We start from the raw sequence: 26,597 nt of genomic DNA, 5'->3' as shown, positions 1-26,597 counted from the left end.
ACAAGTTACCAACAAAAAGATTCAGAGAGAGAAAGAGATATCAAAATATCAAATTAAACGTTAATTTGGAAAGGAAAAGAAAAAAACTTCAGTCTTCGTCTACACACCAATGCTTCTAATTAAATAGTCAATCTTTCGGTTAATTGTTTTGTCTTCGTTAAAAAATTAGAATTTAAAAAAAGCATGACAATTTCAAGTCATCGAACAGAATTTTGTTCATCTCACTCCAATATTTATCGGCAACAATCTTTGAAGTAAAACAAACAAACCATTAATTGGTCAATTGATTAATCACTTAATTCTAATTTTTTAATCTTTAGATGGGTAAATTGAGCAAATTCACTTTCAGCAAAACCTTTTTGAGCAAATTTTTTGGGCTAAAACAGAATAGAAAATATTACCTTTAGTTTAATCAAAAATGAATTGACCTTAAATTTTGGGTCCGAAATTGTGGTTAATCAAACAAATATTAGTACAATGGACAAATTTGGAAAACTAATTATTTTTTATAAAAAAGATTTCGTTTAATTTTTCATTTCGATAAATTTGTGACAGTATTAAGGTGCGATTAATTGTTAAATTTCTGATTGTGTGAGTATAAAAATATACTTATTAAAAATTAGTTGACATTAATTAGCTGCTCGAGTGACCAAAAAGTAGACACGGTGAAAATAGATTGTAATCAAATCAACGATATTGTAACTTTATTATTGATTTGATTCGAATCTTGATTGGTAAATTAATTTAGTAATTTACGATAAAGTAGTTAATCATCACGATTCCTCCTAATTAATCACAAAAGTATAACGAGTGTATTGAGATATATTCAATTGAATTCGATAATAATGATTAGTGATCTGGAATGTACTTTGATTAATTGTCACCTAAATTACGTGTCTTTTGCCCGACGACCACTGGAATCTAAATTTCTCAGGTAATTCCAACTTATGAATGAATAAATCCAAGATGGTGTCAACCAATCAAATGCGAACCATTGAAGACCATGAGTCCAATATCCAGTAGTAAATTTGGATCGACCTTTAAAAAGATAATTAAAGTTAAAGGTTAACACATTGATCGCCAATTAAAATGCATGATTAACTCACCGATTGTAGCGATAGCTGATCGAGCAAATGTCCGAGCATCGGGAGTGGTGATATTTGGTTTCTGAAGGAAGTTACTCCATTTGACCATTTTCGTGGAAATGTAAGAAGGAACCAAAGTTTGAACATCGATATTATGACTTTTACAATATTCGTAGTCTAAAGTTTCACTGAACCATTCAACGAATTTCTAACCAAATTCAGAATTTGACAGAATAGAGAAAAATAGCAAATCAGTTCATAGGTTTGAATCCAAGAATTATTTTCAATTGGAAATTGATTCTTACCTTACTGGCTGAGTAAACACCCATCAAGGGCAATGGTTTGTAACCAGCGATACTTGACATGTTGATGACGAGACCGCGACGACGAGAAACCATTCCAGGAAGTACAACTCGAGTCATCATAAGTACTCCAGTGATGTTCACTTTAACGTGTTGCCATAACATGTCTTCCGGTTGATCCAGGAATCGATTTGGAGATTCGTACATGACACCAGCATTATTAACCAATATTCCAATCTCTTGAGTGTAAGGTTCAATTTCTGAACTGATTCTTTTGAAAAGCTTAATTGAAACACATAGAAAATTGATCCAAATTATCACATGAACAAGGAAAAGAATTTGTTTTTTTTTCTATTTCACACTAACCTCAGGAGTAGAATCATTGAAATCCGCTTGAATGGTGACGATTTTATTTGATGAGATTAACGATGATAGTTGACGTTTGACGTTTTCTAATTTAGTTTCGTTCCGTCCAACAAGAATCAACGAATGACCTCTAGAAGCAAATTCTCTTGCATATTCCAGACCAATTCCATCGGTGGCACCAGTGATGACGACCCATTCTCCGTATTTCTTTTTCAAATTGAGTCTCCACAATCGAGACCAAACAAACACTCTAAGACCTTTAATGAGAGAGAACCAACAAAGTGTCAAAAAAACTGTGAGCTTAAAATTGGTAAAATCCATTGACACTTACCATTCAAAGTGGATCCAGCAAGTGAGAAGATGGTTTTTGTTGACCATATTAAACCGAGAAGAGTAAAAGTATCAATTAAATACTTTAATTTAGGATCAATGTCACGAATGATTTGAAAAATGAATCCCATTGTTGCCCAATATTGTCCAAGTTTTGTTCGTTTTCGTCTTGTAAAAGGTACTTCAGTTGCCACCTCACTGGACATGACTTGAGGAGTAACAACAGGTAAAGATGAGAAAAAAAGATGATCAAGAATGAGGATAAAAGATGATGATGATGATGGAAGATAAAACCAAGAATTGAGATTGGGTCAAGTTGTAGAGAAGAGAAAGAGAGAGATAGAATAAGATTTGTTTCCAATTCCAATTAATGGTGTTAATAGTGAACAATCAGCATCCAAACACCAAATTCACGGAAGGGCAAAAGATCAGACATGAAAAGAAAAAAGGAAGAAGAGAAAAATTAATAGAGTGAAAGTAAATATTATATAAGATGGAAAATCAAATAAAGGTAAGTTAACAATGAAAAGAATATTGGAAAGAATGGAGATTCAATAAGAGATCAATTAATTGAGGAAATAAGCACAAAGCTAATTTAAGAAACTAAACAGGTATAAATAAGAAATTCTTGACGTACAAGTTATAACACACAATCTAAAATTTTTGACAATTTCAAGTTAATAAATCAGTAAATCAAGATGGATGATGAGAAAAACAATACAACATGTAACACTGGAATTTTGGTTAGTAATAGACATCAAGGTGAGAGTTGTAGAAGAAGAAGAAAAAATCGTCAACTATTAATATGAAATTAAAATCAAATTAAGAATTTCAAGTGTATTTAACATTCGGGAATTAGAAAAGGTAATATAACAATCAACCGGTTTTCTGGTTCCTAATGGATGGAAAAATATATAGTCAACGTCAACTATTTTCTTCACACTCACTATTATTGTCCAAGGGTAATTTTTCTATTTCTAAGAAAATGAATAGATGAGAATCAGTTGATTTAATGGTTAACCAAAAAAAGAGAAAAGAATCAAATCAATATCGAGGGTAAATTAAAACAAAGAACAAAATATCAAGTAAACAAACATAGAATAGAATAGAAACAAAAAGAGAGAATAGAAAAGAGAAAATCATCTTAATGGTAAATAGATTTAAATTGTTCCAAAGATCCTTTCGATTACCGATAGAATATGGATAATCAATTGTGAAGATAAAACAATCAATTGGAATAAATTAAGAATTTGTTGAAAATGATTTACCTTTAGACTTTAATTGTAACCACCGAGGAGAAAAACAGTAAACAAATGAAGATGGAAATTGTAACGTTCATGTTAACCTGTTTTCGTTTTTCCCTCTTTTTTTCCCTTCTTTTTTTCAGCTGACTGATTTTCTTTTCAGTCTCTTCACCTAATCAACGTTTTCTAAATTAAGAAATTGTTCCTGACGAATTAGATTGATTATTCTGAATTTCCAAACCAGTTATACAATTTAACTGATTCTTCAATCACAATTATCGATTTTATTTAGGTAATTATCTTCTCTCTTTTCTTTCTTTGCTTCAATTGTTTCAATTTCCTTTGTTTTGGTGAGTCTCAATTTTGAGAATTGTTTTCATCTCTTCATTTTCATTAACTTTAATATTTTGTAAATAATTTACTATTTCGTGATTAATGATTAATGATTAATGTCTTATTTTCTTTCTTTGTTTCATCAATTTTGAAGATTGTGATCGGAAATTGGCTGAATCTCCAAGATTAGTTAACCAACATGTCTACTTCTCCGTCTGAATCTTCACAAATTTCTAAAGAGGTTCCAACTGATGGCTCGGATGAAGAGGAAACTGTTGAAGAGAAAGATCAATTGACGGAAGAAAAGAATGAAGAAACTAAAGACTCAGCGATCGAAGATTTAATGGCTCGAATGTCACGTCTGGATGATCTCACGTCACTGCTTTCGCAGGTCACTATTGATATTCCAAGTATAGAGGATGATTACCAGAGTATAATGGAAAAATTCCTTGGGATAGACACTGGTTCAAAGAAAGAAGTTGTCGGAGGTGTGACAAGTGAAAGAAAACTCGGAGAAGGCCAAAGTTCATCTCATTCGGAAGGTCAAGATTCCACTTGAAAATCTCCATTGGATGTGGAACATTTGTTGACCCTGTAAATTCAATTTACACTTTTCTATGATAAAGTCTTCCAATTCTCTCACAACAATCAGATCAAATTTGAACATTCAATTGTCAATTCGTAAACAAAATCTACCAAAGGTAGAAGAATATTGAAGTTCTGACCTCTACTGAGAATAGGCAAATATAACAAGGTCAAAGGTGAATAAATTATGAAAGAGTATTCCAACTCTATAACGATGCTTTTGATTCACTTCTAATATATTGATTCTTTGATTTACTATCAGTTGAGGTAATAATCATTAGAATGATTGATTTTTTATTGTCTATGATCACGATCAAAAGTTTCGATTCACTTCAAATCAATTTTTCTTATTTTTTCACATTTTAATTGTTTGTTTTTGTTTACTTTTATGTAGATGAAGCTCTTGGCATTAATTGTTTGGTTACTATGGGTAAACAATCAAGAGATAATGATGGACGAAGACCTTGATTCGAGCGGATCAGATGATTATCAACACTGATTGCAGATTTATTTGATTGTTATGACTCTCGGTGATGGCAACAATAAACCACCATGAGATTAATAATTTAAATTTCACTCAATTAATACGAACAAGGGAGATCAAGATAAAGATTTGATTAACAATCAATTAACGCGAGAAAGGATTTTCTTATTAACCAAGGAAAAGCTTCAATGCTAATTTAAGAAACATCCTAATTGATTGCTGAACAAAATCAAGGCTTAAAAACAAACATGCGACAATTAATTCAATGATGAGCCTCAACTTAAAATATGAAGCAACAATTAAGACTAATTGGCTTATATTTTCAAAAGAAACTCACAATTAAAACCAGAATATGAAACTAATTCTGTTGACGAGTAAAACTGTTCCTCTAATTTTTAGAAACTTTGTTTACAATTAAGAGGAAACAATTAATTTCTTGGTTGATTTTATAATTGCTCTTGGAACAACAATTAGGTTAACAACAATAAATGAATAATTAAAGTGAAAATAATTGCAATTTATACTTGAATTAATTGGATTTAAAATGATTTCTAATGGAAAATAATAATTTATTGGATTAACCAAATGCTTTTAATTGAATTAATTGTTACTACATTTAAATGTTTGACAATTTGATTGAACAAACAATTTAAATTCTAAATTGAGATAATCTAAATCTAGATTATGAGAATGAATAATTAATTGAGAGTTAAAGTCACGAAGATGATACAATTAGAATTTACAATTAAACTAACCAGTTGTTAACAATTTAATTGGTCAGTTTTTGTTTTCTCACAAAATTAAATCACAATTAACAGAAATGTTATCGTTCATTTTTTTTTTCAATATATGAATTCAATCGGGAGAATCTAATTTGATTGTTTAATCATCTTTGAGGGTTGATTGTTGATCTTTTAATTGTTTGGTCAAGTGAATGTTTTCCAATTAATTGTCAAAACCCACATTTTAACAGTTGATTTAAAAAGTTCATAAAGTTTGGTTTAGTTTTAATAGTTTCGATTTGGACTTGACTCTAATCATGATTAATTAATTGAAGAGGATGCTCACAGTTACAATGAAGGAAATAATAAACATCAAGGTAGCGAAAAATTAAAAAGTGAAATTAATGATCACCGATTGTCCAGACAAGGTCAGAATTTATCAGAACACTAATTGTCCCTTATAATTAAAATCGAAATGAAAATCAAATTCGAGGAGAGCAATTGAAGAACGTGATTTCTGGATGAATCCAGTTTTCGTTTTGAAAAACGAAAACACGAAAAGGAAGGAGATGATGAGAGAGAAAGAGAGAGAGTGGGATGACCGAGAAGAAGATGGAGATTCAGGGAGGAAGAAGACGATTCCATGAAGGGAGATGAATGATGATGAGAGAGAGAGAGAGAAGATAAAAAAGTGAGATGAATCTCCAGCATCTTCCCTTTTCTTCATCATTTTTACTTTCACTTCAGTCCAGTGGTCATCAAATTTATCGAAAATTAATTTTCCATTAACAAAATGAATCAATTTCATCTTATTACCTTAATTGTTACTTTAATCGTCCAACAAGGTAAGTTAATTAATTTTTCTTCTTCTCCCAATTAACGAATTTGATTAACGCGCCAAATTTTTTTCTTTTCCAATGTTACATAATTTTCCCTCTAAAAGTTGATGATTTAATTTTCTTTAATTGCTAACAATTTTTAAAATACTTCAATCAATTTCTATCGATTTTTTTTTGTAAAATGATCTCAATTAGTTTGATCAGAGTGAATTTTTTGTTAATTGTTTTCTATTTTGTTATCAAATTTGATAATCTCTTGTTCTTGATTCATAACATTCAATAGGAACCATTAACTAATTAGTCTTTAATTGCTGTGTGGTATTAATTTCTAATTAATAACTAACAATTGTTGTATCATTGGAAAGATAATTGATTAGGTAAAGACGAATACAGTTAATGTATTATTAATATTAAATCAATTTCCATTCATGAATCGGTTAACCACTAACATCAAATTCCCGACCTAACCTTAAATTTAATTTAAATCCCAGACAGTTAATCATATAATTACCAATTTCTTGAATCAGTAAATTGTTCTGATAATCAAAAATTGATAGTTTCAAGACAATTTAACAATCAATAATCAACAGAAACCATTATTATTGTCCCTTAATCACCATCATTATCATTTTAAACAAGGAAATCGTTGATAGAATTGAGATAAATCAGTGAAACCTTTTTCTCCATCTAATTGTTAAATTGTCATAATCAATTGATTGTTCCATTTCCCACATTTCACTCATATCCTCATCTTAATCACCAACAATTTATGTAAATTGTAAGCAATCAAAAAACAAGGATGAATCAGAGAGAGAGAGAGAGAAACTTATTCTCATCTATTGACTTATCACCTACAATTTGAACCCAAAAAGGTTGAAAGTTATGAGAAAAAGGTTCCAATTAAAGTGAAAAACAATTAACCCTCCAGCTATTTAATAATAAACTAATTTATTATCGTTATGATTTTAATTTAGTTCATTATTAAAAACGAGAACACAATCTTGTTGGTAGAAATCGTAACACTTTAAATATCCACCTTTTTGTTTGATACCAATTTGTTTTTATGAGAAAAATGATTAACATTCTGTTTATCTAATTGTTACTCATCATTTAATCATAATCGTAATCATCAACAATCAACAATCCTAAAAATACTTACAATTTAACAAGTGATTATTAAGCAAAAAGGATCAGTTAATTGCTACCCTCTTGTTTATGTTTAGTATTTATGTTTACATGTAACAACCACTTTTGTTTTGTGTGTTGGTTGAGTTTTCATTTGATTGAGAACAATTTAAATTAATTACAATTTAACACTTTTATTTATTTCTTATCTTCTCCTTTTAATTATCTTGATGGTCAATCCTTAATTTAGTGGCCTCACAATGCGGAGGTGGACGTGGAACTGGTTATTTTGCTCACGAATCTCAATGTGATCGTTATTATATCTGTGAGAATGGTCAAGTGGTCAATGAAGGATTATGTGATGATGGATTAGTCTTCAATGAATATGGTAATCCATCAAGATTAAAGTGTGAATTACCTTTCGGAATTGATTGTTCAAACCGACCAAATCTTCGTAAGTTGATTGTTATTCATTTAATTTCATTCCGCGAGTCGCTTTTGTCTTTAAAGATCAATTAATCAAGTTTAGTTAATCATACAACTAAACCTCTTGTTAATCAGTCTGTTTCTCACGGCAATTAATACCTTGATTATCTGATCTTTTACAATTAAAGTTGTAATTTAGATATAATTTTAGATGACGATGAAAACTTGTTCGTTCGTGATTCGATCGGAAGAAAAGTTTTTAATTCTTCATTTTACTTTTTTACTTTATTCCAATTCCAATCAACTAATCATTCGATCATTGGATCATTTGATTTAATCGATTAATTCAATTTTCTTTCCATCTATTCTAATAGAACCTCCTAAACCCACCGGTGAGTGTCCACGACAAAATGGTATGTTCCCTGACCCTCGAGACTGTACCCGTTTCATTGAATGTGGTAACGGTGAAGCTCATGTCAAATCGTGTGCCTCAGGATTGGCCTACAACCGAGTGAACGGTAACTGCGATTGGCCTGAAAACACACCCGAATGTCCAGCTGAAGCATTATTAGGATTCACTTGTCCCCCAGCAACCCAACGGGAATTACAGTTATTTGGTAATCCAAGATACGCTCATCCAACTGATTGTAAAATGTTGTACGCTTGTATCCCGGTCACAACTGACCCATCGGGACCAAGGACACCACGATTATTAGGCTGTGATGATGGTTTCGTTTTCAATTCAGAAACAGGCGCTTGTGATAATCCTAAAAATGTCAGAGGATGGTGAGTATAACTTTAATCAAAAATCAATTCCAACACTAATCACCTAATCTAATAATCTAATTGTTTGTATTTTAATCTCTTTCACAGTGAAAATTATTATGGAAACACAATTGATGCCAACAACCGTTATAGTCTTGTCGCATCTTCATCATAATTATAACATTTTTTTTCATTGATAATTTTTTTCTCTCTCGATATTTACAACTGTAATCTCGTTAATAAATCAATTCTATTTAAATAGTTGTACTTTTATATTTATATAAATATTATCAAGAGTAAACAATCAGATTAAATTGATAACAATTCTCGTGTGAAAATAAATAGCGACGAAAGATCAAGAAACAATTAACTTAACAGTCGAAACGAAAATTGCTTATCAAGTCCTTTGATTGTTAATCTAATCTCTTAATCTCTGTGAATTTATTGATAGGAAAACGAATTAGTTTGATTGATCGACACAAGAAATAAGTGGTGACCAGTCAGTGATTGTTTTCTAAATTGTTCCAGTCCAATACAATTCCGTGTTAATTGTTCAGTTTGTTTGTGGTGTTTTCTTATATAACAACATGGAAAAAGTTAATTGTCTTGTTGATCAACGTAGTGATGTGGATAATAATGATGAGGAAGTGGCTGAAAATATAGATGAGAACAATAATAATAATAATAATAACAAACTCGTGATGAGAAAATTTTCCAGACTTGGACTATCATCATCGGCGAAATCTTTATTGGAAAATGCAAAGAAAATTGAAACACTTCGAGAACCCTTGTTAATAAATCGAGATCTGTTCAAATTGATCAAGATTGGAGGGAGAAAGAAAAATCGAATTGCGAAAACTTTTCTTTTGTTCATTCGAAAAGGTTCACAGTACCTAAACCCGGAGGAACATTTCGCCGAAATAAAGAAAATCTGTAGACCAGGACGTCATCTCTATAAGTGTCTCTGTGGATTCTGTAGGAAAAGTACACCTTTCCAAGGACATCAATATACTGTAGAAAGTCACATTCGACAACGGGAGAAAATTACACTTCGATGTTGTTTTTGTTCATACGAAAGTTTCAACTATGGTTATTTGCGAAAACACATTCAAAAGTTACATTGGGATTCGTGTTTTGCTTTGAGATATAAAAAGAAAGTTGAAAGAAAACGAAAAAATTAAAAGACAAATCGTAAAGTTGAGAATCGTCTCAAAGTGACCTGATCGAATCGCTCGAAACTTCATCGACTTATTCACTTGCAATTGTTTTCCCATGTTCGTAAATAATAACGACAATTTTCGGGTAGAATAAAAAAATTGTTTTCTATTTATTTTCTCAAATTAATTGATTGTTTTTCAGATCGATTGAGGTAAAAGGGAAGATCAGATTGACGAGGATGATAAAAGGAAGCAAAAGGAAATAGTGAGAGAGAGAGAGAGAGAGAGAGAGAGAGAGAAAGTTATTACAAAAGTAGAAAATTAGAACTTTTTGTTTTTCAGTTCGATTTACAGAAAATGCTTCCAATTGGAGAGACAATTTAACCAAAATATATTAATAATCTAATTTGTTGTTAGATTAGTTTTCACAATTACGGTCTATGGGTAATTAAATTAATTTGATACATTAATGCACTTAATTGTGATCAATCAAATTGTTGATGCCAAATTTAAATTGCTTAGAGTTGAATGTTTTCCTTAATCTTTTAATTGTGTTTTGATGGTTAAGGCAAATGGTTGTTGTTGTTGTTGATGATGATGATTATTAACCTTTGAAAAGTAGTTAAAAACATTTATTTGAACACTTAATTTGGATAAGTGTTGTTGATTGTTATTGATAATATATATCGTTATCAAATTGTTTATTAGATTGTAAACAATTGATTGTTAATTAATGGTGGTCAATGGATGAGATGAAGTTTTTTTTGATGATGAAAACAAAGTTGAGTATGAATGACAATCCATTTATATCTTTGATATATATTGGGATTATCAATGAATATGAGGAAATATTTACAGAATGAGAATTAAATTGTTATCCTAAATTGATTGCGAGAATCGTCCCAAAGTAACCTGATCGAATCGCTCGAAACTTCATCGACTTATTCACTTGCAACTGTTTTCCTATGTTCGTAAATAATAACTTTTATGATTAATTAGGAGGAATTGTGATGATTAACTACTTTATCGTTAATTACTAAATTAATTTACCAATCAAGATTCGAATCAAATCAATAATAAAGTTACAATATCGTTGATTTGATTACAATCTATTTTCACCGTGTCTACTTTTTGGTCACTCGAGCAGCTAATTAATGTCAACTAATTTTTAATAAGTATATTTTTATACTCACACAATCAGAAATTTAACAATTAATCGCACCTTAATACTGTCACAAATTTATCGAAATGAAAAATTAAACGAAATCTTTTTTATAAAAAATAATTAGTTTTCCAAATTTGTCCATTGTACTAATATTTGTTTGATTAACCGCAATTTCGGACCCAAAATTTAAGGTCAATTCATTTTTGATTAAACTGAAGGTAATATTTTCTATTCTGTTTTAGCCCAAAAAATTTGCTCAAAAAGGTTTTGCTGAAAGTCAATTTGCTCAATTTACCCATCTTAAGATTAAAAAATTAGAATTAAGTGATTAATCAATTGACCAATTAATGGTTTGTTTGTTTTATTTCAAAGATTGTTGCCGACAAATATTGGAGTGAGATGAACAAAATTTTGTTCGATGACTTGAAATTATCTTGCTTTTTTTTAAATTCTAATTTTTTAACGAAGACAAAACAATTAAAATCAAAATTTATCGCTTCTTTTAATTACATATGTGCACAGAGAATTGACTTTGTAAATACATTCACTTGTCTGATTAAAATGTATTTGGACTTTGTAATAATTAATAGTTAAGCTTTTTTGATGATCGTTTTTAAAGTGTACATTTCAATTTCAACAATTAAGAAAATCGGAAATGAGCATCTCCGATAATCATATAGTCGCATTAAATTTCTTTGTAACATAACAATAGTCATTTTACCGATGGCAGGAACGAAAACGAGCTTTTTCTTTAACTGAATGAAAATTTTTATCCGTTGAGAATTAATACTTCACCAGATTTGAGCAGTTTTGTTGGAACTTTATTTTATCAGTACACCGGCGATCACAACATCAGAAATTGGGATAATAGCCATCCATCAACGACGTCCTCATTAATCAATTAGAGCCTCTTGGTCTTCCTTTCCCTTGACGTAATTCAAATTTGATTCTATTTCTTCACAAGAACGTTGAGTCCATTTAGCGTAGTAATGGCAGTTTATCTCTATTGGCAGAAAACCAACCAAACGAGGACAGCGCGACTTTGGTCCATCAATTCTTTAAGATCATCTCTGTGAATTTAAAAATTTCATTGGAATCATGTTCGTTAATAACAGAGTACACCATGAGAAAAGTAACACTCAAAAGGGAAGAGTTAGAAGAAAACAAACCAAAACAGAGAAATGGAGAGAAAATTCTAAAGAGAAGCTTTTTAAGCTTTAACTGTTCATTCTAAGTGGTAGTAAGATGAGTCAATACTTTTTAGTGAAAATGAACAAGGTTACAAGGAATATTGGAGGAAAAGGAGAGAGCAATTAATCAGACACTCAACAAATTAGGTAAAACCAGTGACAGAGGGCGAAACAAACCTAGAATTGGAAGAAGAAGATAAAAAGCGAGAAAATGAAAAATGAGAAGAGAAAAAGCGAGAGAGAAAGAGTAACAGGAAGAGAGAGAGATGTTAAAATGAAAGTGTGAGAATGGTGATGAACATGTAACAAAAAAGATGAAGACCAGAGAAGATTAAAAATTTTATCTTAATACCTTTAGTCCGATTAATAATTAGATGTTGATAGTTGCTCTCCAAAAGATAAACACTGTAACCGAGATTTGGTTTTTTCTTTGTTTATTCACAGAGAAATGATAAATTCTAAAAAGAACGAAACTTTTTCTCTTTTCTACTTTTCTTTCTCTTGTCTCCTTTTTCTCACTCATTTAGAGTTGATAAAGATTCTAACTAATGATGAAGAGAAAAAGAGAGAGAGGGAGAGGGAGATAAGGAAGAAAATGAGACTTTGAACGACTAATATGACTAATTTGACTGAAAATTTGGTGAATTTGGTAACAACAAAGAGAAATTACCATTTTAACAAAAATGATTTGACACTAAAAGTTCCATAGAGCACCAATCTCCAGGTTAATAATCATATATGTAGAAGCAAAACGAAAAACTTTGTGATCAATATCTTGATTGGTTTTCTTTTCCTGTTTTAATTGTGTTTCATATCTGTCTCTGTTGATTGTTGTTATCTTTCTAATCATTGTATCATAATTATCTTGTGATTTGTTTTCATCTCTCGTATTGATTAATGTTTAAAGTTCGTTCAGTGATTAATTACTAATCAATTTAGAGATTGGAGGAGAGGAAAATCGAATTATGAAAACTTTTATTTTGTTCATTCGAAAAGGTTCACAGTACCTAAACCTGGGAACATTTCGCAGAAATAAAGAAAATCTGTAGACCAGACGTCATCTCTATAAGTGTCTCTGTGGATTCTGTAGGAAAAGTACACCTTTCAAGGACATCAATATACTGTAGAAAGTCACATTCGACAACGAGAAAATTACACTTCGATGTTGTTTTGTTCATACGAAAGTTTCAACTATGGTTATTTGCGAAAACACATTCAAAAGTTACATTGGGATTCGTGTTTTGCTTTGAGATATAAAAGAAAGTTTGAAAACGAAAAATTAAAAGACAAATCGTAAAGTTGAGAATCGTCTCAAAGTGACCTGATCGAATCGCTCGAAACTTCATCGACTTATTCACTTGCAATTGTTTTCCATGTTCGTAAATAACGACAATTTTCGGGTAGAATAAAAAATTGTTTTCTATTTATTTTCTCAAATTAATTGATTGTTTTCAGATCGATTGAGGTAAAAGGGAAGATCAGGATGACGAGGATGATAGGAAGCAAAGGAAATAGTGAGAGAGAGAGAGAGAGAGGAGAGAGAGAAAGTTATTACAAAAGTAGAAAATTAGAACTTTTGTTTTCAGTTCGATTTACAGAAAATGCTTCCAATTGGAGACAATTTAACCAAAATATATTAATAATCTAATTTGTTGTTAGATTAGTTTTCACAATTACGGTCTATGGGTAATTAAATTAATTTGATACATTAATGCACTTAATTGTGATCAATCAAATTGTTGATGCCAAATTTAAATTGCTTAGAGTCCTTAATCTTTTAATTGTGTTTTGATGGTTAAGGCAAATGGTTGTTGTTGTTGTTGATGATGATGATTATTAACCTTTGAAAAGTAGTTAAAAACATTTATTTGAACACTTAATTTGGATAAGTGTTGTTGATTGTTATTGATAATATATATCGTTATCAAATTGTTTATTAGATTGTAAACAATTGATTGTTAATTAATGGTGGTCAATGGATGAGATGAAGTTTTTTTTGATGATGAAAACAAAGTTGAGTATGAATGACAATCCATTTATATCCTTGATATATATTGGGATTATCAATGAATATGAGGAAATATTTACAGAATGAGAATTAAATTTTATCCTAAATTGATTGCGAGAAAAAAACAAAAACCAAAAACCTAATTAATTGTTCATTTCGTATTGTTAAGAGTTTAATTGTTATTCGAGTTAACTTCATTTCGGTCTCAATGACTTTGTCCTTGATCTTCACTATCACTTGTTGTATCTGAGAAAAAGATGAAAAGAGAAACAAAAATTAATAAAAAACAATTCTTATCATTGGTAAACAATTAAAAAAGACCAATCAAATCAACTAATTACCTCCTTTCTTTCCGTTATACTGATGCCTTCTTAATCTATCATAAAGATCCTCTTTGTTACCATAAATACTTGGATTGTTAATACCCTGAAGGGTTGCGGTTCCATTGGCATTTTTTGAATTATGAAGCGATTCCTTCATATAAGTTTCGTTGTAAAAATTGGGCATTTCCCAACCATCTTCATCGTCGTCATAATAATGTGCGTACGTTGAATGGTGACTTGGTGCTATACTTTCAGCGTAAGGTACTGGTGCTCCGTAGTAAAAGTTGGGCTGAGCTCCGTTGGTTGAGGTTGAATAAATATCGGTTGCAATGGTTCCTGCCCCTAGAAAAATGTACGAAAATGGAAAATATCATAAATATATTTCTGATCTAATGGTTGGTCAATTTTTGCACTTCGATTATGCGAAGGGAATCATTTGCACTAACCTGGTGTTGGAAGTGTTGGAATTGATAATTTTTTACCGAATGAGCCATGTGAGGTTGAGGTTCGAACACAAATCATCCAGATCAATAGAACCATTAGAATGATAAATAATACAGCGGCTCCAATTCCACCGGCAATGTAAACAAATTCTGATTTACGTTCACATTTATCTCCGAAAAAGTTTGCTGGACAATCACATTGAGGTCGATTTGTTTCCAGGTTAACGGAACAACGTCCACCATTGATACAATAATTGTCGCAAACGTAAACGCAAACCTCTTTCTTTGGGGTACCCGTTTCTTCCGGATTCTCTTCATCGTCATAAGTTTTACGATATTTGGGTTTACATTCACATGCATAAGATTGTGTTTCCTTATGGAAAACACAATAAGAATTGGCCTGACAAAGTTGAACCTTTCCGTTTACCAAACAGGGATTAGTACATTGAGATTCGCTTGTTGATCCTGTTCGGTTGGTTGTTGTATCGGGTGGACAAGGGATACATGAGGTATCTCGTTGTTTAGAATCTTGGTAACTTCCCTTAGGACATAATTCACATGATTCGCTTCCAGTGGTGCTCTCAAGATGAAGATATTCACCTTCGTTACACACAGCTAAAGGTTAATTTTGATGAAGGAGAAAAAAAGAAAAGAAAATAATTAAAAGGATTGAATTAAATTGATGATCAATCTGAGAGACTGAAAACTGGTTCAGAATTGAAACTTACTCAGGTTACAGTGGTTTCGGTCAGAAGCACCAAGGAATCCGGTTGTCTTTCCATTATCACATCGTCGACACTCATGTAATCCGTAAGGTCGGAAGTAACCGATTGGACAGGGTTCACATTCACCAAGTGCAGATAATTGGAAACCGGGTTTACATTCAGCTATATAATTAAAGAGATAAAATTGATTAATTAATCAAAAATCTTTAAAGTGAGAGGAGGAAAGGTAATCGCCTGAGAGAATGAATTTTTGAAAATGATCAATTAAATTGGAATTTTTTTTTGCAGGGAAAAGTACTTACGTCGACACTCTTGAGGTGAAACGGCCTCGGCACTTCGAGTTGTTAAACCTTGACCACAAGGAATACAATGGAATGAACCTTCATTTGGTTGATAGAAACCGTTACCACAATGTCGACATATTCGAGCCTCTTCATCGTAATATTGGCCTGGTGTACAACGAGCTTTACAATCGTTTGGTGATCGTGATCCAGCGCGTGCGGTGATTCCTTGTTTACCGGAGATCACTGGGCAGGGTTGACATTCAAGAGCACCGAGTTCATTTTGATAGAAACCAACTGGACATTCAATACAAGTTTTGGTCGATTCTTGGTAATAAGTACCAAGAGAGCATTCAACACAATTTGGTGCGGCGACTACTTGACCTGCTGGACAAGCGAAGTCGGTAACCAATTGGAGTGATGTTAAATCGGGTACAACATTTGGTAAAGTGTCACGAACATCAAATATGGCAGATTCGTAGACGGCTTTCTTAATGATTCTATCGATTGGAACATTTTTCTCGCCTGAAGATGGATTGGAAATTGCTGGTTCTTTGTTGGCCGGAAAAGCGACCTCAACAACATAAACATCTTCATCTTCTTCGGTGGTTGATCGAGCTTCTCGACGTGGTGATCGTTTGGTACATTGAACTTCAACTGTTAATCCTCGACAAGTACCTCGAGTTTCATCTGAACATATTTTCCAATCACGATCGATTTTCAAAATATTTTCAGCAACTCGCGAGTTCAGAATTCGTTTACCCGAATCTGAGCACACAACGGAAGATGGAAGTGCCATAGCAATACGGAAAATCTTTTGTGCCGGATGAACGGGAGCACAGGCTGGGAAGATAAGTGGCTTCATTGGGTCTTCAGTGGGTCGCCAGAATCCCTCTTCGCCACAAACGTAATAATCAGGAATGGGCTGAGCGAAAGCGTGACCTGGATTACAGTGGATTTTACAATATTTGTTCATTCCTCCTTTACCCCAATCACCGCAAACCTTTTCACCGCCGATCGGTGGTAATGGAATCGGACATCGTTCCCGAATCACTCGAATCTTAAAGTCGCACTTGGCAGAGTTACCAGATTCATCGACGGCAACATATGAGATTTCATAAGTACCCGGTGGGAATATTTGACCTTGTGCAATATCTGCTGGTGATCGGATAACTTGAACGGATTTAAGATCATCAACAAATTGTGGTTCGTCCCATTCAACGGACGCTGATCCATTTTTACTGTGAACCCAAAGATCGGCTGGACAGTAAACTATTCTCGGTGGTGTTTTATCTTGTTCCAATGTTTTACATTCATCGCCAGCGAAACCACGGTCACAAACTCTTTGACCACATTTACCAGGTGATTCTTTCTCAACGGTACCTTCAATACGATCATAACCAGCCCAACGAAGTAAAAGTCCGTTGAAAATGACCGGTGCATTTTTACAGCTTCGGAATTGCGATGGAATTTCAGATGACATATCAAGAAGACGATTCCAAATATTAAATCTTGAGATTCGTCCATGGAAACCGGTCTTTGGAATGACGCGATTTTCATCGTCCAAAACGGAACCAAGAGCGACCCAACCATGAGTAGGTGTTGATGATAAACGCATTCCCGAAAAGGCATAAGTGACCACTCCAGCGACAGCGGTATCGGTTATTAGGGTGACAGTTCCCTCTTCACCGTTCCAAAGGACAACCAAATGATGCCATTGACCATCGTTGACGGGAACATTGGCCAAATAGGGTATGAAAACATCGGTAAAATTGTCCCCACGGAAAAATGAGATGGTTATACCTCGTTGATCACCGGACATTAGAACTTTTTTACCGACCGGAAGATGAGGTGAGTTAACCGAGTAGAGAGTGAAATAATTTCCAAGAGTATCAGGTGTATGATATTGAACCCAAAGAGCGACAGTTAGTGAGGTCGCAGTCTCTCCGAATTCAAATGGTGCCGTTAAAGCGGCTGATGATGATCGAGATTCATCGTTAATATAAATATCGTGACCAATATTGATCGACTTGCGACAATCTTCACCCGTCATGTTAAATGGACATTTACAGTAGAAGCCGTTTGTTAAATCGATACAAGAAGCCGTTGGTGGACAAGAGTTTGGACCACAATCGGGTACGTCAATGTCACAATTTTTACCCATCCAACCAGGTGGACATAAACATTGATAATCATCACCAAGATCACGGCAAGTTGCACCATTGGCACAAACACCACCGTCAAGGCAAGGATGATATTCAAGATGACAACCATCACCGGCATAACGAGCAGGACAGGTACAATTAAGACCGGAACCAAAGTCACGACAAGTACCACCATGTTGACAAGGATCACCAATACATCTTTGTGGTGAAGTTTGACATCGTTTACCATCAGTACCCGATGGGCATACACAGAAAAAGTCTTGGAAAAGGTCAACACATTTGGCATTATTAAGACAAGTATCAGGCTCACAGTGTCCAATATCTTGGTCACATCTTTCACCTGACCAACCAGGTAAACAGGTACATCGATATTCATTGATACCATCAACACAAGTAGCACCATTAAGACATGGATTGGAAGCACATTCGTTAACGTTTGTCTCACAAAATTCACCGATAAAACCTTCATGACATTCACACTTGAAACCATTGTCTTGATCAACACAAGAAGCGGTTCCTTGTGGGAAACACGGATTATTGGCACATTCATCGACTTCAGCCTCACATTGAAGGCCAACAAAACCAGGTCGACATTGGCACATGAAACCATCAACAAGATCGTAACAGGTTCCGCCATTTTGACAAGGTTTAGCTTCACAAGCATCGACCTCATGTTGACATAACGAACCAGTATAACCAGCCTCACATACGCAGCTATAATTTAACGAGAAAAGTAAAACAATTACAATTAAAATCCAATTAGACGAAATGATTTAATTCTCAACAAAACCCAACCCAAATCAAGTAAATTATCAAAATCATCTAATTGCTTAATCACCGAGTTAATCAATTTTTATCAAATATTAACAATCACATTGGTTGATAAAGAAAAAAACAAATTATTAAATTAACGATTGTTATTAATACTTTGAGAATCATATTATTAATTCTGAATATATTACCAAGTTAATTACAGAATTATAATTAGCTGCATGAATTAACAATTTACTCGTAATTGTCTTGAATATTAATTGTCAAGTTCATTGACTTTAATTTTCAAATTATCATGATAATCAAGATTTCCCATGATAACGGAAAATAAAATAAACAAGAAACAAAACTTTAACAAATTAAAAATTGTCCTTTGCTGTCAATGTTTTTCACCTCAACAATTAACAGATATATTTAAATTGTAATTAGTATAATAAAAAGACAATCAAGCAAATATTTAAATGTCTAATTATATAAATTAAAAAGGTTCATTCTGATTAACCTGAGTAAGAAAAACAAAATTCATCATTATCAATAAAAATGATCAATATAATTTATCATTAATATTTTTTAAAGTTTCTCCACCTTGATTGATATAATATCTTTGCCAGGTAGCAATCATGATAATAATGATGTTGAACTTGGTGATTTCAAGCCCTAAGGGCATTTCATCAAATATTTATAAAGTTTCCTGGGTTGGGAATCGATTGGGTTGGAATTTGAGAGATAAAAAAACCGATCTAAGGTCAGATACTTACCGGAATCCATCGACTAGATCAACACATTCACCCTTGTTTAGACACTTATTGGGCGAGCAGTCGTTAATATTAACGGAACAAGAATCGCCAGTCCAACCGGGGTCACAAATACATTCGTGGTAAAATAATCGGTCAACGCAAAGTCCATTGGCACAGGGTTGAGATGAGCAAAGGTCAATCTTAGCTTCGCAACGTTTACCGGTGAAACCTGGTGGACAGGTACATCGGAAATCGTTAACTAAATCGGTACAATTACCTCCCAGGAGACAAGGTTGTTCAATACAATCGTCAATGTTTATCTCACAGAATCGACCTGACCAACCGGGTGGACAGTCACATTTAAATCGACCTTGAAGAAGTGACAGGCAACGGCCATTATTTTGACAAATGGGTTCAGTTGATGCACATGGATCAGAGGTTATATTACAACCTGGACCCTCGTAACCTGATCGGCATAAACATTTAACGGTTCCTCGGCCTGGAAGATCTTGGCACATCGCTCGCTCTGGACAAACACCTTCGGTACATTCAGATTTTTCAATTTGACACTGAAGACCCGAATAACCGGCTGGACATTTACAAACGTAACCTTGAGGTAGATCGATACAAGAACCGCCATTATAACATGGATCGGATGAACATTCATCGATATCTTTTTCACAATATTTTCCAGTAAAACCGGCGGGACAGTAACAGGTCGCTTCGTGGTTTTGGATCAGACAAATACCACCGTGTTTACATTTAAGATTACCACCTATTGGGAAAATAGAGAGAGAGAGAGAGAGAGAGAGAGAGAGAGAGAGAGAGAGAGAGATGAGATTAATTATCGTTATTGGAAAAGTTAATTAATCAAAAACTTACATTCAACTGGCTGACAAGCTTCGGGACTTAAAGCACCAGGTCGGAAAGTTTTAGCCTTAGAATCACATTCGGTACAGTTGGTTGAACCAATTTTATCTTGGTAAAAGTGTGTTGGACAAGTTGTACACGGTTCAAGTCCAGTGTCGGAATAAGTACCCGCAGGGCATTTCTTTGAACATAAAGATGCTGAAATAGCTCCTGGAGTAAAGGTAAAAGTATCAACTGGACATTTAGCGCATTCTTTGAAACCATCTTTCGGTGGTGTTCCTGAGAAAGTGTTATCTGGACATTGTAGACAAGGTACTAAACCGGAAAGTGAGTAAGTACCATAACCACAAACGGGTACACATTCAGCAAGACTTTTAGATCCTTCATTTTGAGTGTAACTTCCGTCTGGACATTTACGGCAAACAGGTTGTCGAGTTGTATCTTGATAAAATCCTTTAGCACATGAGATACATTTATGGGCCTTGGTATCGGCATAAGTACCCGCTGGACAGTGAAGACACCGTGGAACTGTGGCCAAAGGTGGACTTGCACCTGAACCAGGAGCAGCGGCAGGAATATTAAGTACTTCACCATTTTTACAAGTGAATCCCCGTTCAACTGAAGATCGTAGTGCTTGAATACCAGGGCAAGTGCCACCAACTTGGGTTGCGGAAATGTTCAAAATAGGTTCGAGAATAGCTGAGGTTGAAGGTACCGAAAGATCAAAAATAACACCCAAAGTGTAACCACAAATTTCATATAATGAGGGTTGTCGAACAGCAGGAATTATCCTTAAAATATATTCCATTGTCATTTGATTGAGATTATCTTTAGGTACGAAAGCGGTTGTGTTGAAAAATTTGATCTCCATTTGAACGTTAATGGCCGAACATCGGTCAGAAAGTACTTGATTCAATGAGTTGTAATAAGAGGCCACATAATTAACGTATTGTTGTAAACAAGTTGGCGGGATAAAACCACCAGATCGATATTCAACTTTAGCGGAAACATCGTAAGAGGCTTCATCAGTCGTCTCGGAAACACAGTCGGGTATAATGGCCTCTGGAGTCCATGGTCCACCGGCGGAGCACTCGTAAGTTTTAGCTGTAACACCATCAGTGAATCGGTAACCCGATTTACATGTGGCAACACAACGTAATCCGGTATTGGGCTCATCGGGAAGACATTCAACAGCACCATTAAGAGGTGCGGATAATGACCATGAGACACATTTAGCTGCTTGAACGGAAACTTGGAAATGACAATGAGCCTCATTACCCGAAAGATCAGTGGCAATAACGGTAACATTTCGATAAGCACCCAAAGGTATAAGAGCGGTATCGGGTACAAGTGAGATTTTAACATCGCCCGATTTATCAAATGCTTTAATCGAGGGTAAAGTGTTGTTAAAGTTAACCCGATAAGCGTCTTGCTCCTCCGCTAATTCAATGACATAAGATTTTGGACAAACAACACTCGGTGGTGTATCATCGGGTACGGTTATGTTTACCGCGCAAACGGCGACATTACCATCGGTATCATAGGCAATATATTCAACGACAGTGTTTTTGAAAACAAATTGTGGAGGTTTAAAGCCTGGTGGACGGATTTCTGATCGGACAATAAAACCGGAATTATCTTTGGCAATGGGAATCGAAAAGTTTACTGGTAAAAGTCCGGTGGCTCCTTTTTGAACCATAACGGGACCAGTTGGACAGTTAACGAAATGAGGTGGCTCTTGGTCAACACAAGCTGGATAACCGTCATTGTAACCCAATAAAACGGAATCTTTTGTATCTTCACATCCAAGAAGTTCAAATTTAAGGCACGGATTTTTGTGATATGAAACAATTCCAATAATAACATATCGAGCGGTGATTGACATTGGCAGTGGAATATGTGTCAGTTCACCATAGTTACCTGGTTCGGCGCTTGAGAGATTAAAGTTAGGGAAATAGACGACAAAACTGTCCGATTCACGATTCTTGTAAAATAATCGTAACTCGGTTGGTCGGCCGACAACATCATTGGTAATAACACCTTTAACCAGTAAACCTTTAACTCGATACGATTTTCCAAGGTCAACGGTTACATAGGTGAAAGGTTCATGTTGACCACACCAACCTGTCGCTGAATTAAGTCTTATATGTTTAGCCTCGTAATTGGATCGTTGGGAGGTCGCATTAATTGCCGAATCTGGAATTAACCCTGAAGTTATACCGATTGGACTGACAACCTTACACTCAGCTGATTTGACACAGGTAATTGGATCCGTTGAATAAGGTATGTAACCTGGTTTATTACAGGAAAATGATACTTGGGATCCTTGTTCAAACGATAAAGCTGATTGTTGTCCATCGGGAGAATGACCTGGATCAGCGCAAACTGGCCCTTCACATCTTAAATCACCAAAGTCCCAGATACCATCGGGACCACAACGGATAACATTATCGTTTCTTGAGGTTTTACCTGCCAAGGTAAATGTTTCCTCGCAACCGAAAAAGAAAGATGCTCGATACTTGGTATCAGCATAGAAACCATATGAAGCACCCGTTGTATTTGGTGGTAAACCACAATCGACCCTTGGACAAGTTGGTGTTGTACCGGATAACCAGAATTCAGGGTGACTCATTTTAGGGTCAAAAACACATTGACGGAATGAAGCTGAAGCGGTACCACGAAGCGGTTTACCCTCTTGTTCACATTCAACGGTAACATTTGACAGATATGGAACTGAGGTTAACTTTGTTGATCGATCTTCACTATAACGGAAGTTAAGACCAACCGATGAATCGTCTTCAAGAGTTGGACAATAAGCGTAAACACATTCAGGAACTGTACCATTCCAAACACCATTAGAGGTACACAATAAGTTTGACGGACCGGTCATTAGGTAACCAAAATCACAATGGAATGAAATTATATCACCAAAGTAATAGTTTTTCTTGGTTGATAAAATTTTACCGTTAACGGGAGGGTCAAGTCTGGGACAATTCTTGGGTACACAAGTTTTATTCAATCGATATTGATCACCCTCTTTGAGTCCAGTTTCCGTTGGTGGAATGAAAAAGTTTGATGTTCCATTTCGAGTGTACAATTCATAACCAGCGTTACAGAAACAATTAAACGAACCAGGTGAATTTGAACAACGCTGATCACATCCGCCGTTTTTAACGAGACACTCGTTAACATCGGTACAATCTTGTCGTGAGCAGCCCATTAGTTCAAAACGCATACAAGGAGCGGCAACATATTCCATTATTAGAAGACGAATGTAACGAGCTTCCAATGGAATCGGGAGGTTAACAATTGATAGGCCTGATCCACCGTTCGGTGCGAGACGGAATTGAACTGGTCGACTGGATAGGTCAGCGTAATCACGGAAAAGGTCGGTTAGCTCATTAGAGTGTTGAAGTCGCACTGTTACTGGAAAAGCTTGAGAACCATCGTCACGGGTAACTGGTTGAATACGGAAACCACGAATAACCGTTTGAGCTCGTAAATCAATTTGAACCCAATTTCGTCCCTTTTCAGGAATAGCACCACACCAACCTTTCTCAGAGTTGATTCGTACCGATGTTTTTGCATAATTTGGCTCTGATGGTGATGATTTAATTGATCCATCAGGAATAACTCCAGATCCAAGGCCAAGATCACCTACTGGTCGACAATCAAGATTAGGCTCGAAACCATCTTTACACTTACAGAAGAAACCACCCGGTGTATTGGTACATTGAGTGGAAGCAGAATCACAAGCGGCCGGTGATGAACATTCATCAATATCCTTACAAGATGGAAGCTCTTCAAATGTTTGATTAGCACCACAGACAATGTTTGTTTTACCGATTAATTTGTAGCCTCGATTACATTGTACCTTAGCCTCATCTCCGAAAAAGTATTTCTTTGACTGATCGATGATAAAACCATTCGGTATTTCGGGAAGAGTTGGACAAGTTGCACGTTCACAGGTGGGTGGGGTGGCAGACCATGAGCCGATTGATTCACAGATAATAACGGGAACACCATTACGATGATATCCAGGGTCACATTCGAAGCGAATAATTGTTCCATATGATCGACCTGAGCCAACGAGAACTTTTTGCTTGGCATGAATAACCTCTTGTAGCGGTGGACACGAAGACGCAAGACAAACTGGTAGTTTACCCCAATGTCCATCTTCCCCACATCGGATAGTCTCAGTTCCTCGGCCTGAAGGGAAAGCAAAACCAGCATAACATTGGTACGTTGCTGTACCTCGATAGGTGACATTTGTTGCCTCAACTGCGAAACCATTGTCAATTTGAGGTACTGGACCGCAGTAACGCTCTTTGCAAGCGGGTATTCTTGGCAAAGACCAGATTCCACCTTGTTGACATTGAGTAACTAAAAGAGTTGCACCATTTGAAAATTCTTGACCTAATGGACAAGTGAAAATAACTTTAGCCCCAAAAGTTGACTCTCGACTTGAGGCAACAGCATTTTCACCAATCTTGAGCGGCGGACAATCAGCGCTAAATCGTGCAGACCAACCGCGAGCAGTATTCAATAGATTACTATCAAATTCAATCGTCATTTTACCCGAACTTGCGGTCAGCGTTAAATTGGAAGGTATTACTCGACCAGCGAATCCTTTACCCGGATGAAGTGGTACACCAGTTGCGACATCATGTCCATCATAAATAGAAACAGTATCATTCGAGGCAACATCGAATGCATCGAAAATCAGAGACAAAGAACCAGAACCAGGTCGATTAAGTCGATAGGTACAATGTTGATTAGCGGGATAGTCAGAAACGCCGTAAGCAGGTGATGTTATATTACCCGAATCACCTTGGAATTCAATTTCACACCCATAACGGAATCTAATTGCAAAGCCATGTCGAGAATCACCAAGAACAGTTTGAAAGTAAAAATAAACTCGATTTGAAGTTGAAACGATAAACCGATTGGCAACACCATCAATAGATCCCGATAATTTTGCCAACAACGGGTAAGATGAGCCCGGTCCATCACGAAGGTAAATAAAATCTGTATCAGGTTTCAAGTCTAATTCAACAACTTCAAGGGTTATTGTTTTACCCTGTGGGGCAGTGATGATATGGACACACTCTAACCCACCAGGATAAGGTTCCGGATAAAATGGTGAAGTGATTACTTGAGCAGTGGCCTGAGCGTAAAGTTCACCACCGCATTTGATTGGTTCCGTTTTCCATGAGGCTCGAAAACCTCTTTTCTCAACCGATGAATCAGATCTAAATTTGACAATCATAAGGTTCGAAGCGGTGACAAAGGTTCGAGTTGACATATTCTGAGCCCCCGAAAGGGTTGCAAGAGTAACCGAAGTTTCCTCAGTTCGACCACCAGATAAAATTTGAACGGTATCAAAATTGGGCTCAGTTTCAAATTCGGTAAACTGTAAAATCATCCCTGATCCGATGGGACCTTCAAGTGTCCATTTACATTCTGAGTTGGGATTATAACGATTAGGATAATGAGGTGATTGTACCTTATCACCAGATGATTGTAAATAATACTGGCAGTTTTGTGGACAATCAATCTCATCAGATTTATCACCACAATCATCTTGACCATCACATTGCCAAGCGCTATTAATACACCGACCATTAGAACAAGCAAAATGACCTATTGGACAAGCTTCACGTTGACAGATGAATGTTAACAGATCTTCACATGGAGCTAATTCCCAAACTTGTTGAGGAACTGCCGGTGAAGATAAGGAAGATAATGAAGAGTGTGAACCAGAAGATGGGCCAGGTGAGCTTAATGAATTATCAATTAAAGGATAAAGAGACGATTCTTCAAAAGTCGCTCGGACACAATCACCTTTGGTCACATCGGGTTCATTGAGTGACCAGAATCCAACATATTGTGAGATATATTTACCACTCGCTGATTCAATATGATTTGTTGATAAATTCTGAATCGTATGATAACCTGTTGATAACCATGAAAAATGAATAAACCAAAAATCAAAGACAAGAATTAGTTCAGTAGGATAATGATAATGAATTTTTGGTCATATCAATAAATCAATATGGTATTTTTATTATTCAACTAATAATAGACTGGACTGGTCAAGGAAGGTGGAAAAAGGTGAGAGAGAGAGAGAGAGAGAGAGAGAGAAACTTATTTGGT

General features: G+C 34.9%; 3 protein-coding genes and 1 long non-coding RNA gene across 7 annotated transcripts in view; 2 read left to right on the top strand and 2 right to left on the bottom strand.

Annotated features, from left to right (window-relative positions):
• Nucleotides 1-499: 499 nt before the first annotated feature.
• On the bottom strand, nucleotides 500-3,483 carry LOC128386817 (hydroxysteroid dehydrogenase-like protein 1). Of its 2 annotated transcripts, none has more exons than XM_053345907.1 (6): nucleotides 3,352-3,483; nucleotides 2,085-2,291; nucleotides 1,754-2,010; nucleotides 1,391-1,669; nucleotides 1,107-1,293; nucleotides 500-1,038 (listed from the first exon to the last, which is right to left on the bottom strand). In XM_053345907.1, the coding sequence occupies exons 2-6, from the start codon at nucleotides 2,287-2,289 to the stop codon at nucleotides 890-892; spliced, it is 1,077 nt and encodes a 358-aa protein (XP_053201882.1). In that variant the 5' UTR covers nucleotides 2,290-2,291; nucleotides 3,352-3,483; the 3' UTR covers nucleotides 500-889. The 2 variants fall into 2 exon arrangements, with proteins under 2 accessions (XP_053201882.1, XP_053201883.1); XM_053345908.1 differs by lacking the exon at nucleotides 3,352-3,483 and adding an exon at nucleotides 3,031-3,188.
• Nucleotides 3,466-5,256, top strand: LOC128386818 (uncharacterized). Of its 2 annotated transcripts, none has more exons than XR_008324930.1 (3): nucleotides 3,466-3,619; nucleotides 3,815-4,512; nucleotides 4,640-5,256. It is a non-coding gene; the product is annotated as an uncharacterized LOC128386818 (long non-coding RNA). The 2 variants fall into 2 exon arrangements; XR_008324929.1 differs by having other exon boundaries at nucleotides 3,467-3,619; nucleotides 3,815-4,421.
• An 880-nt stretch (nucleotides 5,257-6,136) lies between these two features.
• On the top strand, nucleotides 6,137-8,865 carry LOC128386931 (protein obstructor-E-like). The gene is made up of 4 exons (XM_053346045.1): nucleotides 6,137-6,296; nucleotides 7,666-7,869; nucleotides 8,216-8,627; nucleotides 8,715-8,865. Exons 1-4 carry the CDS (start codon nucleotides 6,245-6,247, stop codon nucleotides 8,779-8,781), a joined length of 735 nt encoding a protein of 244 aa, XP_053202020.1. The 5' UTR covers nucleotides 6,137-6,244; the 3' UTR covers nucleotides 8,782-8,865.
• A 4,850-nt stretch (nucleotides 8,866-13,715) lies between these two features.
• The window catches only part of LOC128387214 (uncharacterized), a 35,992-nt gene continuing 23,110 nt past the window's right edge, over nucleotides 13,716-26,597 (bottom strand). The window contains exons 3-9 of one of the 2 annotated variants that reach the window (XM_053346393.1): nucleotides 20,454-26,396; nucleotides 19,593-20,346; nucleotides 15,920-18,777; nucleotides 15,621-15,779; nucleotides 14,896-15,507; nucleotides 14,468-14,791; nucleotides 13,716-14,372 (exon numbers count right to left, since the gene is read on the bottom strand). In XM_053346393.1, the coding sequence (XP_053202368.1) occupies nucleotides 14,332-14,372; nucleotides 14,468-14,791; nucleotides 14,896-15,507; nucleotides 15,621-15,779; nucleotides 15,920-18,777; nucleotides 19,593-20,346; nucleotides 20,454-26,396 (10,691 nt within the window). In that variant the 3' untranslated portion in view covers nucleotides 13,716-14,331. The remainder of the gene's footprint in view (nucleotides 14,373-14,467; nucleotides 14,792-14,895; nucleotides 15,508-15,620; nucleotides 15,780-15,919; nucleotides 18,778-19,592; nucleotides 20,347-20,453; nucleotides 26,397-26,597) is intronic. The other variant, XM_053346394.1, reaches the window with a different exon arrangement.

The sequence above is a fragment of the Panonychus citri genome, unplaced genomic scaffold (genome assembly GCF_014898815.1).
Source record: "Panonychus citri isolate SS breed McGregor unplaced genomic scaffold, ASM1489881v1 Contig00077, whole genome shotgun sequence".
Taxonomy (NCBI): domain Eukaryota; kingdom Metazoa; phylum Arthropoda; class Arachnida; order Trombidiformes; family Tetranychidae; genus Panonychus; species Panonychus citri.
The sequence above is the reverse complement of the archived record's forward strand: the minus strand, read 5'-3'. Positions and strand labels throughout refer to the sequence as shown.

Bases quoted from the DNA above. Each gene is read 5' to 3' on its own strand.
- LOC128386817 (XM_053345907.1), bottom strand. From the start codon at position 2,289: ATGTCCAGTGAGGTGGCAACTGAAGTACCTTTTACAAGACGAAAACGA. The intron at 2,011-2,084 runs GTAAGTGTCAAT...CTCTCATTAAAG, and splicing joins TGCTGGATCCACTTTGAATG to GTCTTAGAGTGTTTGTTTGG. The intron at 1,670-1,753 runs GTTAGTGTGAAA...GTTTCAATTAAG, and splicing joins TCAATGATTCTACTCCTGAG to CTTTTCAAAAGAATCAGTTC.
- LOC128386931 (XM_053346045.1), top strand. From the start codon at position 6,245: ATGAATCAATTTCATCTTATTACCTTAATTGTTACTTTAATCGTCCAA. The intron at 6,297-7,665 runs GTAAGTTAATTA...TCCTTAATTTAG, and splicing joins TACTTTAATCGTCCAACAAG to TGGCCTCACAATGCGGAGGT. The intron at 7,870-8,215 runs GTAAGTTGATTG...CTATTCTAATAG, and splicing joins TTCAAACCGACCAAATCTTC to AACCTCCTAAACCCACCGGT.